Source organism: Neodiprion lecontei, chromosome 2 (genome assembly GCF_021901455.1).
Source record: "Neodiprion lecontei isolate iyNeoLeco1 chromosome 2, iyNeoLeco1.1, whole genome shotgun sequence".
NCBI classification, from domain to species: domain Eukaryota; kingdom Metazoa; phylum Arthropoda; class Insecta; order Hymenoptera; family Diprionidae; genus Neodiprion; species Neodiprion lecontei.
In genome coordinates, this window is record NC_060261.1 from 7,038,440 (window position 1) to 7,056,291 (window position 17,852).

The following is a 17,852-nucleotide window of genomic DNA, read 5'->3' on the forward strand; positions in this document are numbered from 1 at the left end:
TATCCAAACTATAAAGATAAATGATGAATGGCCAATTTTGCATACGTCAGCGAGTTCATTCCTGGCTCAAGTTCATGAGTCTTTTATCTCTCAGTTTTTACGTTTAGTGTAATATTAGTAAGGTAAAAAGAAAATTTCACTTCAACTGTTCTGGATAACGAAAAACATGAAAATCAAATTAGGAAGAATTTATCCTTGGCCATGCGTTCGTTGATATTTATTTACATTTCCGTTCTTTCAGGGATAAAATTTCTTTCGTATAAGAGAAAATTCATAAAACCAAATGTCGAAGAGAAACATTGAACATATTCTGCGGTAGAAATTTAATTACTGGATACCATCAGATATTGCATTAAGCCACGTATACAGTATAAACTACTCTGTTCCTTACTATTCGAGTGATTTGACATGCCCATAGCCAACTGGCACAAGCCGATGTAATGCATTCAGCTTACCGTTCGGTGGGTAAAATGGGATAACACTGAAGAAAATTTAATTTCAAATTCTAATTATTAACGAAAGAAACTACGTTGTTGCATACTAGCACCCAGCATAGAAGTAAATTACAGTAACTGATGAAACACCGGATGCATTTGAGTTTTTTTCTGAAAATCTAAAACGGAAGAAATTCAATTATAGCAGATTACTAGTGTCCCATATACTGGAAGTCTGATGAACGCTTACCAATGAATCCAGATATTTTCCCTGACTTCCAAAGAGAAAATTACTTGATATTAAGAATCAGTAACTTCTGATGATTTCCATTTAGAATTTCGAAGAATGAATTTCGTTCATTGCCACATTACGTCTCAGCTTACCAGCTGTGTTGAGAATTTCGGTTATCTTACTTATAGGAACTACGTCTTAAGCGATAAGATGATAATTATCTTTTCTAAAAACACTGTATCGTTGTTGTTTTGAATTTTAATGTTTTTCAACTTGTTGTCAGCGATATTGTCAAAAAGTCAATGTGACGTGTGCTGTTTTCAAAGTAAACAAAGAATTGGGACAAGAACAGGTGCCTAAAACTATCGTCGACAACTTAGATAAGGTTACTCGGTGCTTTTGCAGCCCTGGAAAAGGGTCATCGTCTCAGAAGCTTGGTACGCCATGTTTAGCAATACGAGAGTTGACAGTCAGCTACGAGAAGGTGTAACACCGATTTCAAGCGATAAGCGATGGAACTGGCCAGGTGACAGAACGCACAATCGATACACCTCACAGGTGTGCAGCTGGCAGAAACGAAAAATTGAATAGGAATGAAGAAGCGCATGTAAAGAGACGAGGAGGAGACGGAGGAGCGGCCGACTTGACGCACGTCAGGAGCAAACCGAGAGACACACATGTGAACAGCAAGTGAGGGATTGCGGGTGGGTGGGGGGAGGGGGATTCAGTGTGCGAACCGTGCCAGTGGCGACCACTCGAAGGAATTCCTAAATTTAACAGGCTCAGTATCGGAGCGGACGAGGTAATCGTTGAGTTATACGAACGATGGTCGAGGGAGGAATGAAATCTGGCTCCATTGAGGGAAATCCACGTAAGCGGAACGCCGTTGTTTGCGATTAAGGAGACAGCTGGAGTAAACCGCGGCCATCTTAGACACACATACGTCTTTCTCGGGACGATATACCAACCCGTCAGTATCCCGACTGACCGGGTTTAAATAGACGATTCTCCTGTGCCGCAGGAACCGAAATCGCGAAACGGCGACGGGAGGCGAAAAGAAGGGAGGCGAGCAGGGTTCGGATTACCTGGTGGAGGGCTGTCAATCCATCTACGTTCCCGGTGTTGATGTCGGCCCCCTTCTGCAACAAACGAATCACCTCCTCCTTGTCGCCCGCTGCACATGCTGCTAAATACACACAGTCCGCGGAGAATTTAATCTTACGATCAATCTGCCTTGGGTGGGGTGGTTCGCGATTTGTTTCCGACGTTTCCCAACGCTTTAACTGTTCGGCCCTCTTGAAAAGAGCCGAACTTGATCGAGTCTCTAGAGACATTATTTGATCCACACTCTCGACTCACACTCACTTCACTTGCTCGCTACCAGCCCCCATACGATTTCTGTCCACTGTAGATGGAGGGAGCGGTCGCCCGACGCCGAGGCACCTCTAAACTCGTGCTAGGCTATTCTTGGAACTGCTCGGAATCGCTCGGCCGACTCGGAATGACTCGGCCGCACAACCCACGCGCTACCTCAAATTCGTGGTCAAAACACAAACTATCCACGGCAGACTTGTCTAGCTTAACATTCGTTACTCTTTTCTGTCAGTTGAGTTGCCTACCGTACGGCGGTTTTACACACATATTGGGCGTGTTCGGAAATTGACTGAAAGTACTGTCAGTACTGAAAATCTACAGTATAGGTCACTTGGACTATAATATTTTCAGTACTGACAGTACTGTCAGTCAATTTTCGAACACACTCCTCGAGTCCCCAAGTGCTTTCGGTAAAGCTGGGATTTCATGGGCAGCAAAAAGCAGCAGCAGTTTAGTAACTTACTAGATATTACTAACATTTGTCTAGTAATTGACGCAGCAGCAGCGCTGTTCATAAAGGCCGTGTTCGAAAATTGACTGACAGTACCGAAAATTCCCTAAGACAGAGTCAGAGCTATCCACGAACTTGGAAGCGCAAAAGAGATGAAAGATTGCTGACAATACTGTCAGTCAATTTTCGAACACGGCTTGTGAAGCAAAAACCGGAAGTTTTTGGGGAGTCATCGTGCCCCAGTCTCCCCGACAACTATGTCATCTGGTAAAACACTGACAAAGAGTAAGCGAGCGCACGAGCACAAAAACTAGTTACACTAGGCGTCCGACCCCGAACAAGCTTTAGCGAGCGAGTGTTTTAAAACTAGTTTTATATTATCACGGAAGTAGCTGGTAATACAGTATTTGTGGTGACGACCTCTGTCAAATCAAGAATGGCACGGAAAAAAATGTTATGCTCTATACTTTTGCCCCATTGTTGCGATATCGCTTTGGTCCCGATCTTACGAATAACGAGTGAGGGGAGTACCAAGTGTCCATACCCTGCATTACCGTAACTACGGGGTTTATTTAAGGCGCCAGATAGAAAAGAATAAGAAATTGACGTCGGTATGTCAGTTGACCAATGACCATGCCAGCATTACGAAATACGTTCTTTGTGAACCACTGGTCTAAACCGTGGGTGTAAACATAACTGATGGAATACAGTGCGTGCGAGAGAGATAGCGAGTTGAATTACGCACCTCTGGTGTAGGGTTAGGGAACTCAACCCAGCACACCACCAGTAACCAACTTCAGCTCACCTAAAGAGCTCAGTTTCAGCTGGACGTTTTGGTAGACGTCTCACTGGACGTCTCTGCTCTCTTCAGTCGAGTAGAAACCTAATGGTAGACGGGTGGTGGATCGGGCGGCACAGTGTCATTGAAATTATGTGATTAGTGATCCGGAGTGAGTTGTAGTGTGTTCGTAAATAGAAACCTGTTAAGTACTTTACAACACCGGATACTATCGTTTCCCTTTAATGGAATGTGAGTTTACATTTACGATTACATTGTCCATTACTATAATTTTTTTTAAACTCTCCTTTTATTTTTCTCTGCTTTTGACCGACGTTTGTTCCCCCACGACGTTTGCATTCTTACACGTATCGCGTGTAGTTCGTTGGATACATCCGAGCGCATAAGGCTTGCTCAATTCAGATTCCGAGCTAACTAGCAGACTACTATCAGCCTGCTTTCTTCTCAAACCACGAGTTTGATTGGTCCGAAGCCTTTCACATAGCGCTCTGAAGCTACTTGGATCTAGTCCAAAGGCTTTAATCAAACGTATGTATACACACACATTCATACACACCTGATACATATACTCTTATTCCTCTGCCCTGCTCCTTGCATGCCTCAGTCTTCATCTCGTTCGTCGCCTCGGTGAACGTTTGGATTTTGTGGAGAAAAAACTGTTTAGAAAGCTCTGTCACGTCAAATATCGCGTCGTCATATACATGATTTTTAATCTGACAGGAATTTCATTCACCTATAATATTCCGCATGTTTTTACACACGGAGATTTTCGCCACGATAAATACCGTTATCACGGTGGTTGGTCCTCAGTGGGCGACGGGGGCTGTTCTTTTCAACATTTATGTGGTAATTGACAGTTCCAGTTGGCTATTTCGGGTATTCTTACGTTTTTTCACTCTTTACTTACCCCGATTGCGTGAACCTTGTCAATTGGCTGATACATGGTGCGATAAATGACTGCAGGTATTATCTCTGCTGCAATCAGTACGAAATAATTTTAATGGATGATGAATCATCACGTGTCTTGTACTTTGTTGTGTAATTCGCAAAGAACGCATGCAGGTACCAGTGTACACTAATTACTTAAATGCATATTTACCAATAACACTAGATTCGCGTAGTGTCATATTTTCTCCGACAGGCTTGTAAGTTTATGTAAACATTGACAGGTCATATTATTTTGTATAATTGTTCGTTTATTTTTCAAGACAAAAAAGATAGTTGCTAGCAGTGATAATCCGGTTACGTAGCTTACTTTCACAGAGAGATAACGTTCGGATTGATAAGGTTTATTTACTTACCTTCATAATGGCAACAACGCAAATACCATCTACTTTGATAGAGATACAAAGTGACTAAAAGTAAATGATAAATTATACAGGTAGATGAGTAAGAAATTCAAATACAGTTCATTTATTACTCACCTAAAAATTCAAAATGAAAATAATTCAAAGTACAGATTCACAGGTGCTGACTTTTGCTGTGAACCGTGAAAAAATTTGCTCAGTTTTACAACACTCGTTATTTTCATATCACTGGAATTGGAGTCTGTTTGCATTTGGTTTTTCATTGTTACCAACGTCGGTTGGTAAAGTGTAGGGAAGATCACAATGTTTATAGTTAACAAAGTTCAAACGTGAATAAATGTTATCGGACAAGTTCGAAAGACACAAATGATGACCAATGAAAGTAGATTTGTAGAAATAAATGTTTGTTTATTGATAAAATACTCTTAACTTCATTATCAGCAATTTCAGAAAATCTGTGTTTGCCTCATTGCTTTCCAACAGTAGAAAAAACATTTCCTTGTACTAATAATCAAAGATAGAATCTTTTTAACATCACTATTTTGTATATAATTATTCTTTTAATAATCACAATGCTAAACAAGATCTAGATAACAAATTTTGTATTTGTAGGCCATCGTCTGATAGCTCAAAATCTTTTTCTTAACGAAATTAACTGTGTAGGAGTACATCGTATTTACAACACCATGTAAAATATCTACTGCTCAGAAAACTATCAAGATCCTATTTTTGAGAGAACAAAATTTTGAAATCATGGCTCGTTATTGTATTGATCAAACTTCAAGTACATTGAATAAATCGAACGATTGTTTCAACTATACTACTATTGCAAGACACATGATCCACATGACTTTTATAATTCTTATGAATAGTACCCTCTATAAAAAACTGTAAATAAAACTATATTAATAGGAAGTACAAGAATGGTTTATCGTACGTTAATTTACAACAAAGGCCCACATTGGTTTTATACATGTATCACAAACGAACACAAGTGAATGAACAAAGAAGTATTATTCCCAATATTTGCTGCAATGCAAGACGATATATACAGATCAACTAAAGTTTAACCCGTTATAAAACAATCTCCCTTGCAACATGTGCACCTGATCCTTTACATGGTGGTAGAGTCCAAGAACTATGATAATATTCGAGTCTTTTTATTCATTGCGACATTCTGTTTATACATTCGTAATTCTGAGAAATCACATTGTTCACAAATTATTTGTCAAACCATCGATCGAATGCATAGTAGAAAGAAACAAAAATCTTGTGAAGAATTTAGTGCGAATTCAAAGAATGTCGTGAGTTATGTGATAATTATTATTTTTTAAGGTCATTTTATCTACTAGTTCCATGCAGACCTAAGAAAATAATTCGTGGAACTTTCCGCTGGTCTCGTTATTTTCAAATGAAAATCGCGGGCGAATTTATTTTTACCAATAACACAGAGAGGGCTGATTTTACTCGAAATCGCGGTTGTTCTAAGATAAATGGGGCCAGACTAACATACCAAATTACGTCTCAATTGTACAACCCATTTTCGGAGAATAGATTTTTTATTTTACTAAAGAACTCGTCAAAAATTTTTCAGCTGAAAATCTGATCAGTTTTGAATCGGGGAAAAAGTATGAGACTGAAGTTAGTAACTTTATTATAATGATTCGTATTTCGGGAATTCCGTTATTTCGTAATTTTAGGAATCTCTAAAATACAATAAATTATAACAAGGCAAAAGTTATTGATATTTTCGAAATTTAGCCACTTCAAAATCACTACAAAATTGCAAAATAGTGATTTTTCCCCCAATGTTTCCTTGCGCTAACGTTACTAACTTCAGCCACGTGAAAAAGTCGCCTCTATTTCTTTTCTCTGATTGTGAGTGAGATGAAAGAATCGGGAAAGTTTTAGAGATTTTCTACTTACGGTGTAACCTGCGCATAAAAACCTGTCATGAATTGTACATACATACATGCGTATTTCTACAATTTGTCATAACCGTTATGGACTGAATTAGGGCGTAAATTATATATACGGTGTGGAACATGACGACGAATTCAATCGTTCGCCTCGAATAAATTATTTTATATCAGCTTCATCATGTGTAGAAAATGTTTGTTATGCTTAGCTCTCGATATCTTATCTGTTTTTATATTTCGTTGAATTCCTTTGCCGAAACGACGGTTTTCGTACATCATTTTTACGATTATCTTCTGTTAAACTGAGAACATTTCAGATCCGTTATTTACCGCCCACACCGGCGAACGGATTGGTTGTGTGAGAACTGCTCTAATTCTTGCGCGTTGCATCTCATCGCCCACACTTATCCGTATTTATAGAAACACAGTCATCCCATGTCTCTGTATGTTTGTATACCGATGGGGCATTCCATGCCAAATCACCGAATCTCTGACTGACCCCGATCATATAAAATTTGTCCAATTATTTTCTCTCATTTTTCCGTTCCCTCAATTCAAGGGTTTTTCTAGATTTTTATCTCCATCTTTTGCTTGTAAATATTCAAATATTTTCTACACATGTCTCTTGAATTTTTGTAGATAAAATTGAAGGAACGTATCGCAAAAATACGAAATCTTGAGTTCCTGTTCGATGGTTCAACTCTAAATTCGATTCTTGAATTTTTAACCAATCTGTATACTGTGAATATCCCAGTTGAGAATGCGCGATTTATATTTAATTGAAAAAATGCATCAACGAGATTTCTGGACTGCTTCGGAATTTGCAAATTCCTTCAAAACAAATAAAAATCTTTTAAAAATTTTGAAGCTCATAACGGTTTAAGAAAGAACTTTGCAATTGCACACAAAGGTCTTTTGAGATGGATTAGTTCGTTTTTTAATTGTTCAGATAACGACTGATTTTTCACGAGATTGGAGTTAGTAACGTTATCGTTACGAAACATTGGAAGAAATCACTATTTTCGTATTTTTATATCAGACTATGTTTTGTTTTGTTACGGTTTATTGAATTTCAAATAATTCTCAAATCGCGAAGTAATGGCTTTTCCTTACCTTGAATCGTTAAGATAACGTTACTAAATTCAACATGGTGATTTTTCAAGGATACGCCGACTAGAATACGCTTGAAAAAATTCTAAATTAAGGCACATACATGCTTAAATTCATTTAAAAGTTGCGTTCACTCGCTTTTCCGATGAAAAAAATCTAGAATGTTTCCGGCTCGATTGAATGACGCGAGTAGCAAAATTTTGCGCCTGGATGTGTTTCATAGCGTGGGAATCCAGCTCCGTTACTTAAATTGGCACCGTCATAACGGAAAATCAAAAACGAAATATATCTACAAGAGTTTCGATCATGTCAAGAAACTGACTGAAATGTCTGAAATGTCTCCGATGTAAAAGTTATTCAAATTGTACGATGTATTAGGTTTGAGAATTGTTTTGCCGCATTCAGGTCTCGGATTGAAATCATCAAAAAATTTGCCCACCTATAGATGAAAATTTAATTACTCAATAAAGAATGAAAAATTACAGCGGAACAAAGGAGGAAGGGATGTGACAAGTGAGGCCCAAAATACAGTGCAAAACATGTTAAGGAATAATATGTGTTGAGCAATTCAATGTTGCGAAGTTGGCATCGCGTCACAGGCTTAATCCCCCCGCATACGAAGGATGAATAATCACACGTTCAATTGCAAGACAACCACTTCAAATTATTTATTACTCTTATGTACCCTATGTACAATTGAATATTGATATCTTTATTTATAACACACAAAAACAAAAATTGTACAGACAAACTCCGGGGGTTAATTTTATAGACGGACTCGGTGTTTCGATTGGATACATTTACACTTGATTTTCATACCCGTACAAGTTTTGTTGCAATCGCTACGAGTTGCACGGTATGTTTAGTTTTTCTTAACACGGTTATTCACGGCTTTTGAAACTGATGTTAAATTTTATTTTGTTATCGTTACTACGACGTCATAGTCCAATGGGATGTTGTTACAGTAACTGACCGCATAAATACTGTTTTATTTACAAGGGAGTGTGGTACAAGCATAGATAACTATATATTTTAGGGTGATTATAGTGGTCAATGGCACATTTTTTGGCAGCCGCTATTGTACAGTCTGTTCATAATTGGAGAAAAGTTTTATCGCTTCTTCTCATGCGTCAAAATCTGAAGCGTATAAGAATTTAATTGTAGTTTTACGTCAACAAATTGTTCACGGAACGGTTTCGATTTGAAATAAAAGACCATCCAAGATTGCACCGTGACTAATTGGATAATTGGCCAATTGCGCGAAATACTATTTTCGGCGCTTGGATCCGAGTAGCTCTTCAATACCGGACTATAGATTTAGATTGACGGACTAGTTCCAATCAATCGAATAAATTGATCAACTACATAAAATAACCTGATTGCGATATAAAGGTAATTAATAAAACAATGTCTATGCAATGAATTGATAATTTTTTGTAAAATTTCATGATGCAAATCGATACAACATCGAGTCTAGGTTCTAGTCCGTGACCGACGTGAAGTTGTCCCGCAACCCTCTTTGTTGGATTGAAACACTTCGTGACGGAAATACGTTGACCGATATTCTTTGCGCACGATGGCACAATTCCTGAAGACATGTACCGTTCAAATTTTAAATTTCATTCGGCATATTCCATTCGGCTTTACTCGCCTACGATGATAATTCTTTATTAGTAATCAGCACGCGCAACTCTACCTTTTTTTTATATTTTCATTCTTACTGACGCTGCAGATCTCTTCGTTAATGAATTCACGTCACGCTCCGTCTAGAATAGCTGAACTAATATCCCACACCACACTTGGGTTATTCTAGTTTTTCCATTACCTTTGAGAGTGTAGTGTAGTTACGAAGTATAGCAAAGAAATTCTTTATGAAACGATGCTTAAAATTGGAAACATGTCAATGCTTGGATAGAAAGAAATATTTACAGAAATATATTAATCGTAAGAATAGTAGGGTAGTTCGATATTTATAACATATGTTAATACGATGCATTTCATGTAAACCTTTAGCGTGATCGTGATATTTTTGTGTACCGATGCGAAATCGCGAATAAAAGATCGGATCAAAATTGATACCGGCGTATTTCTTTCTTTTTTTTTTTTAAATATAAAGTTTCGACTTGTTCGAGCGAATGTTCACCATATTTCCAGCACATGAGAAAAATTTTAATATTTTCATTTCAAAGAACGTTTATATACTGATTGATTGAGAACAATTTTTTTTTCATCTACGACATTTTGGTACCGATTAAACATTTTACGAAGAAGTAAAGTGATTTTTGTATTCGAAATTTTTGAAAAATCCTGGGTTCGAAAAATCTAAATAGCTCTAGGATTACAAGAAACAAAATTTGCTTAAAAAAATGGAGACGGGTGAGGATTCACTACCATTTAAAAGTGTTTTGAAATTCCACTTTGACCAAACTGAAATATATTACCCGTTTTTTTAAACATTGAAGATACGTTCCGATAAATTTACAAGAGAATAGACTTGTGGCTGGCCAAACTTGGCAAAAACATTATAAAAAAGTAATATAATGAGTAGAGCTCGTGGTGAAAATGTAAGAAAAAATTGCCAAAGTGTGACATGTATGAAATAAAATACTTTTCGAATGAGATACTTGTTGTCTTCTTAACACAGAATGAAAATTCTATAATTGAACGGTGCACGTGTATTTTGAGCTACCCTTTTGAGTAGCCGTAAATAGCTGTAACTGGTGTCACCAAGAAAAAAGATCAAATTCTCTATTTATGTTGGCTGGATTAAAAAAAAAAGCTAGGCATCGTTGCTACTCTTGCTCCAAATATATCGTCTGCAATCTTACCTGCGTAGAACAACATACCACGTTCACTGTCAATCCGTATATTTACGCTCCATATGTAATGAGGAAATAAATGCCGTAGATGCCAATAGGGTTCAGCCTGCCGTGACATTTCTATCAACTGCAGTTTTTTTTCATGCTATTTTCACTCTAGAACTTAGTTGGTTGGAAGATACGTACTATGTAACAATTTGAAGTGCTGTTAAGCTTTAGACAGTTTAAAATGTTTGTAGATAAGCTCGACAAAGCAATATAATCTTTACCTTTTATTATATTTTTTAACTCGGTTCTTTTTTGTTACAGGCGATGACGAAGTAGCAACTTCAGGTTTCACATAAACCACTCAAGAAATAAGGAAACTGGATGGATAGATAATGGAGCATCAATTGGGTCGAAAGCAAATAGCCTCGCCTGAAGTTGCTTTAGCTAGTGAAGTGTTTGATCAATTCTGTAATGCTTCTACCTTAAAATCAATTCTTGGCCATTTTCGTCATCTCTGCGATTTATTGAAACTTAAACCAAATACTTTCAATCAATTCTATCCAAAGTTAAAGTCTAAGTTAAGATCATGGAAAGCGCAGGCTTTATGGAAGAAGTTCGATCAACGTGCCAGCCACAAATGCTACAACAGAGGAAAGGCATGTCCGAATACAAGGGTAAGTTATTTAATCATTTATAACAATTGTTAAATAACAATGGCACTAGTTGTGAATATCCCTGACTAAGATGATATTTCTAAGTTGGATTATGTTTCAAATGTTTCCATTAATAGTAACCATATCTCACTTCATTGCTAGTGACAAACCTGCTTAATTTATTGTACAGTCATCATTTTGTTTACATTCGCACTACTGAAATACAGCCACGTAAAGTCTCTTTCCAAAATTCAGTTGGCAACTCCCACCATCTCTCATCGATAGTATTCGACTGTTGACCTCTAGAATATTGACGAGTTTTTATGTACGAGTACATCCTGAAGTAGTAAAGGAAATCCTCATAAGTTAATACAATCTTTTCGTTGTTCTTATCTTATAAAATTAGAACGTTTTCTTTTTTATTACAGGTTTTGATTATTGGAGGTGGCCCGTGCGGCTTGCGGTCAGCCATAGAGGCACAACTGTTAGGAGCAAAAGTAGTTGTTGTGGAGAAACGAGATCGAGTAACCAGAAATAACGTTCTTCATCTCTGGCCATTTGTCATTCAAGATCTTCGCAGTTTAGGCGCAAAGAAATTTTTTGGAAAATTTTGTGCCGGAGCCATAGATCATATAAGTATTAGACAACTACAATGTATTCTGCTTAAAGTTGCCTTAGTACTTGGCGTTGAATTCCATGAAAATGTCAGCTTTGATGCATTGGTGCCGCCTCCTGAGAATCAGGAGGAAAGCAGTAAGTAATGATTTTCGATAGATTGAAAAATTTTAATACATATTTGAACCGACGACCGTTTTTCTATGATAAAACACATGAGTGGATGAAAGCTTCAAGACTCACAGAATTTTCACCAATCGACACAATTTGCTTCAATTATTGTATTAGATTGGCCATTTACTAGTAGAGTTCACTTACTGGTGTATGACTGAAAAAAAAGTTACAAGCCTTTTTATATTATCTTTCCATCTCTGCCTGCTTTAATAAGGCTCCAAAACTACTGGACAGATTTACATGCGATTTTTATTTTAATGACTCAGTGTCTTCCCACGTAGGCTTCAGTCCGTGTTTCATGCTGCCTTGAATTTCCGGATAGAAATAACGGATTTAATTTTCAAGCTGATTAGAGTGAGGCGCCAACGAGCGTTTTAGTAAAAGAAAATTTTGCTCCTTCTGTTCGATGAATGATTATCCAAATATTATGAATCCTTGATATTTCAATAAAATATCTACCAAATCGCGGAATCGAAATTTGAGAGCTAGTTTGAAGGAGAGTGACCAAATATGGCTGGCAAATATGATTCATCACACGTGGGCTTAACAGAAATAACTGCGAACGGAAAGATTCTTGTTGACATGAATTAGTATTGAAAAAATCAACTTCTGTTGCATATTTCTTAGGACACATTGGCTCGATTTATTCCCAATTTTAAAACTCATAAATCTTATTGAAAAAATATTCGATCATTTTAGAAATAGCACATGCGGGAATGTTACTTTCTAGTCTGCTTGCATAAATTATTCATGCTAGCAAACACGCTGGCCCACAAGTATTTGATGGGATAAAATTTTTCTACAAGACCAATGTAATTTCTACATCAAAAGAAAAAAAAAACCCAAAATACAAAAACTTTATCAATTGCAGCAAAGTGGCAAATAACTTACAAGAATCGTAGATTTATGTCCAAAAATTCCAAAACGTCTATGCAAAAATATCTTCTTTGTATCCATGAGGACTATTTGATGTCAGATTTTTCAATTGAGCAAATTTTATAATGGAGTTTGCAACAGATTTAGATTTGAATAGTTCCTACAGATCAATAATATATTTTCTTTGGCACAAATTTCTTGCCCTTAAAGGCCTTTTGGAGATTCTTAATACATTGTGAATGAAAAGCGAGCGCATGAATATATCATTTTGTAATAGAAATCTTTCTCCCACTTGTGAGACTTGATATGAATTCACAACTTACAATCAGAATGAGTTATTATTATAAAAATATTCGAATGTAGAAACAAAAATGTATGTAATGAGTTGATTTAGATACCTTACGAATTTTTACTGAATGTTTAGTCAGTTAAAATTGAACAGGCTTGCGCAATATGTGATTGAAACAATAAATATGTTCTTTTTATATTTAATACTCTCTAATTTGTGTATTTGATTACAGAAATCGGTTGGAGAGCAAAGACTTCACCAGCCGACCATCCAGTATCTCAGTATGAGTTTAACGTTTTACTGGGTGCAGATGGTAAAAGGAACACTTTAGAAGGTTTCAAGAGAAAGGAATTTAGGGGAAAGCTAGCTATTGCAATAACTGCTAATTTTATAAATAAAAAAACTGAAGCCGAGGCACGAGTTGAAGAAATTAGTGGCGTTGCATTTATTTTCAATCAAAAATTTTTCAAGGAATTGTATCAAGTGACGGGTATTGATCTAGAAAATATTGTTTACTACAAAGACGACACCCATTATTTTGTTATGACTGCCAAAAAACACAGCCTTATTGACAAAGGTGTCATCCTTCAGGTACATTTGTTTTATAAGTGTAGTTTTGAACCCCAATTTCTCCATTAATATTTTTAAACACTTATGACATCTTGTGTGACAGGATCATGCAGACACTGCCAAGCTTCTTGCAATGGAGAACGTTAATCGAGAAGCATTGATGCAGTATGCGACCGAAGCTGCGGAATTTTCGACTGAGTATCAAATGACTAATATGGAATTTGCTGTTAATCATTACGGCCAGCCAGATGTAGCCATGTTCGATTTCACGTCAATGTACGCTGCTGAAAATGCGAGTAGAGTGTTGGAGCAAAAAGGTCATCGATTGCTCATGATTTTGGTCGGGGACAGCTTGTTGGAGGTAAGTTCACTTTTTTACATTATTCCAATAAATACAATTAAGGACATATATGTAAATAAATGTCTGGCGAACGTAGAAAAATCATACTTTGACTATTATCAAACTATTTTTTTTACCAAGCAAAATCTGCAATAATGAAATGAAAATAATGAGAGTACAATCTAATTCTCTAGTCTGGAACAATTTCTGAGAATTTGCAATTGCTTCGACTTATATACATTAGTATCATATTTAGTAATTACTTGCAATTAATATAAGCTGTTAATTTCAAGTTCACTTAAAATGTATTGTTTTTCATAGACAACGTTTTTTAACTGTAATCGAAATATGAACTTACTTGTTTGTTTTTTTGTAGCCATTTTGGCCAACAGGATCTGGGTGTGCTCGAGGATTTCTTAGTTCCTTAGATGCTTGCTGGGCCATCAAAGGATGGAGTACCATGACTCCGTTGGAAGTGTTAGCCGAGCGGGAATCTATTTACAGACTTCTTGGGCAAACGACACCAGAAAATCTCAATCGAGATTATGCTGCATACACGTTGGATCCCCACACAAGGTCTGCTAGTCCCATTGTTTGTAATAACCATAAGTTTACATTTCTTAGCAGTGAACATGTTTTATTTGCAGTATTGAATACAAACACTTGTTAGTGTTGATTTAAAATATCTGTACAGTATAATGTGTTTGCTCAAAGTAAAGAAAAGATAACGATAACAATACGAGGTTAAAGTTCATCACGTTGATATTACAGTGCATTTTTAGTGAAAATCGTTATTTCACAACTTGAGCACTGTCTAAAATCGAATAAATCGTAATAATGCTAAATGTACCTACCCATATTTTGCAAACCCAAATCTCCTCAAGATATTCCGATGTAGCAAAATTGTAAGCTTTTGTTATAAATATTATAATGTGTCACTATATTAACGCTACTAACTTCAAACTCATAAAACGCATGCTTCGCAAGCTGCCCGGTTTTAGATTTTAATTCCAGGGGAACTTTTGACGTCAATGTGGATAGAATTCTGAAAAAAGAGAAAACAAAACACTTCAACTAATAGTAATTGAGATATTCAAAAATAACGGAACAGGTGACTGAAAAAGTTTGGGAGAGGCACTCATGCATTTCTGATATAACTATACAATAAGATGATATTTTTAAGTATATTTTGGCACTACAATTTTATTCAACTTTTAAAAGTAAAGACCTTAAAGTTGCTTTCGAATTTTGTAAGAATCAGAGACTGTAGTTACTCTGACTGGTCTATGAACAAAAAAATATGGTGAACATACTCTTTAAACAGTATAACGATGACACATTTTGTAAATGTATAATCTTTCTGTTTTTCAAGGTACCCAAACTTGAACCCTCGGCTGGTCACACCGATTCAAGTGCGTGGCCTCTTGGATACGGATGATCCAGATAACATCGAACAACCTTCCATGCAACCAGCTGTAGATATTCCCAAAAAGCGACGCCGTAGGGGTAAAGAAAATAATATTCAACTTCAGACAAAGATATCCCTGCACGCAGTATGCCTACATTGATGAAATTTCAGTTTCGCAATGAATGATTATGAATTATGAATTTTTTAATGAATTAACTGGAAACGCATCTGCCTGCGATCGTCAGAGCATAAGATTTCTTGTGTTCTGAGTATATTTGGTTTTTTTTTTCCTTTTTAAACAAATGTCAAGTGACTGCATGAATAGTTCCAATAACAATGTGGCTAAAATGAACCAAATTTTAACAAGTATACAATTTGAGTGTGAATCTTTTTTTCTAATATCTCTTTGATTATCATCTCAAAGAAATAGAAATTACATTTCTAACGTAGATCTTGGAACAGACTCTCAGGTCCATCCAGACGTACTTCTTCATTGGTTGCGCAAACAAGTGGCTCTCTATAACACGGTGCACATAGCTGATATGAGTTCGTCGTTCAAAGATGGTTTGGCTATCTGTGCAATAATTCATAGATACAGGCCTGATCTGATAGATTTTCATTCTTTAAAATCTGAAGATGTTGAAAAAAATAATCAACTCGCATTCGATATACTGGAAAAGGAGCTGGGCATTTCGCCGGTAAGTAGTAAACAATTGCAGATTGTACATACATTCAAGAGTCGTTTAATCCGTTTTCGAGAACTAAAATATAAAGAATTTTGTCTTCCTTTGCCTAGATCTCGTTTTTTTCGGATCTCTACCTCTTTAGTTGCAAAATTTGTTGATTTTTCTTTGAATAAATGACATACCTTTTATAAAAGTGACGGTTCATTAATTATTTTTTTTTTGCTATATGTTATATGAATATTATCTTTCTCATGCAGGTAATGACTGCGGACGAAATTGCCTCCTGCGATGTGCCTGACAAATTAGATATGTTTTCATATCTCACTCAAATATATGAAACATTTCGGGGTGAAATTCCACACATTAAGCATCCAAAGTTGGTAAGTTTATACACTGATTCTCAATTGCCTCTGTTTTTTGTTTATGTGTTATTGTCCGTTTTTTTCTTTATATTGCTATTTCCTTGAAATATGCAAGACATTTTAGATAAGCAACTATAAGTTTTAGTAATATTAGTTACTAGTTGGTCTGTGAGAAAAGTTAATTTTTTTTCTAACAATAAGAGTTCCCATATTCAAAACTCTTATTTGCATACAGTTAGGTCTAAATATAAGCCTCGTTAAGACGTAATCACCGTGTCATACTTGCACTCTTGACTGAGATTCTGTCCTTTTCAAACTGAACCTTACACGCACAATTTATAAGATTGTCTTAGAATATACATTGGACCATAACAACTGATAGCAATTGAGAAACAGTCTATCGATTTGATTCAGTTGCATCCTATATTACAGAGAATAAATCTGTACCGAAAAATACCGTATGGATTTGCTGTTTATTTGACTGAATCAAGAGTCGAACCCAATATTTTCGCCAGTATATTGAGAACTATAAAATTACACAAAAACTACTATAACCGTTGCGGCCAAATCGAATAGTCTACGGTCTAATATACAACTTTGAACCCTTCTTTACCAGCTACATGTTTTCAGGTGGCACCAGAGTGTAACTGAACTACTGTTTTAGCTACGTACCTCACATATGATTCCGTCACTTGCACTAGTCAACAAGTTCAGACTTCCGATCCCACATATATTTGCATTATTTACAATACCGTGAGTTGTAATAGCGTAATCAAAATTGTGAACGTCGTTTTCTTCAGGAACCTGAAACCGAGGATAGGCCAATTTTCACAAAACAATTGAAACAACTAACTCCGGAACAAAGAGCACAGCTATTGGGTCGTATTACTAAACAAGATGGTACTTCTCGTACAAGACATTCACGTTCTCGGCATGGCAACGAGTATGGACAGTCAACAACAGAAAAGAAAGTTGACTCACTAAGTCGCCGATCCAGAAAACGGCGAAGTACCGACAAAATGGGTGCAACAACGGTGAGATGACATTATATACTAATTAATCGTATCAACAATGTGCTGCTTCACACACATACAACATGTAGGGTCAATAGTTTCTCATTTAGTGCGCGCAACATATCTTTGCAGTAATTTTTGAAACTTGCGTAAAACTATACTCGTCTTTTCGGAACCCACAAACATGATAATTTATTCAAGTGCAGTAAGAATCTGTTAAGTGATCAATTTCCTAGATTGACGTGCATACTTGATTCTTTATCAAACGTATTCTTAAACGTCAGGGGTAACAATTATAGTTTACAGTGGCAAATTAGGGAAATATCGAGTTTTTAATAGTACGTCATGCAACAAGGGAATAATCGACTTTTATTCCTGTGTTGCATATAGGACTTTATTTCCAACTCAAACTCTATCCACATTATTGACTTGA

The 17,852-nt window shown here is 36.4% G+C and overlaps 2 protein-coding genes across 16 annotated transcripts in view; one reads left to right on the forward strand and one right to left on the reverse strand.

The window, feature by feature from the left end:
* Window positions 1-2,154, reverse strand: part of LOC107227024 (protein phosphatase 1 regulatory subunit 12A) — a 46,809-nt gene extending 44,655 nt beyond the window's left edge. For all 6 annotated transcript variants that reach the window (XM_015668072.2, XM_015668063.2, XM_015668056.2 and 3 more), the window contains exon 1: window positions 1,752-2,154. In XM_015668072.2, coding sequence (XP_015523558.1) covers window positions 1,752-2,000 — 249 coding nt within the window. In that variant the 5' untranslated portion in view covers window positions 2,001-2,154. The remainder of the gene's footprint in view (window positions 1-1,751) is intronic.
* A 1,139-nt stretch (window positions 2,155-3,293) lies between these two features.
* LOC107227000 (F-actin-monooxygenase Mical) overlaps window positions 3,294-17,852 on the forward strand; it is a 40,618-nt gene continuing 26,059 nt past the window's right edge. For 4 of the 10 annotated variants that reach the window (XM_046731955.1, XM_046731952.1, XM_046731954.1 and 1 more), the window contains exons 1-10: window positions 3,295-3,521; window positions 10,755-11,107; window positions 11,515-11,839; window positions 13,273-13,631; window positions 13,714-13,971; window positions 14,327-14,526; window positions 15,323-15,456; window positions 15,809-16,056; window positions 16,302-16,424; window positions 17,207-17,440. In XM_046731955.1, coding sequence (XP_046587911.1) covers window positions 10,826-11,107; window positions 11,515-11,839; window positions 13,273-13,631; window positions 13,714-13,971; window positions 14,327-14,526; window positions 15,323-15,456; window positions 15,809-16,056; window positions 16,302-16,424; window positions 17,207-17,440 — 2,163 coding nt within the window. In that variant the 5' untranslated portion in view covers window positions 3,295-3,521; window positions 10,755-10,825. Of the gene's footprint in view, window positions 3,522-3,650; window positions 3,819-3,897; window positions 4,137-4,162; window positions 4,254-10,754; window positions 11,108-11,514; window positions 11,840-13,272; window positions 13,632-13,713; window positions 13,972-14,326; window positions 14,527-15,322; window positions 15,457-15,808; window positions 16,057-16,301; window positions 16,425-17,206; window positions 17,441-17,852 lie in introns of those variants that run through there. The other 6 variants (XM_046731949.1, XM_046731948.1, XM_046731953.1 and 3 more) reach the window with 6 other exon arrangements.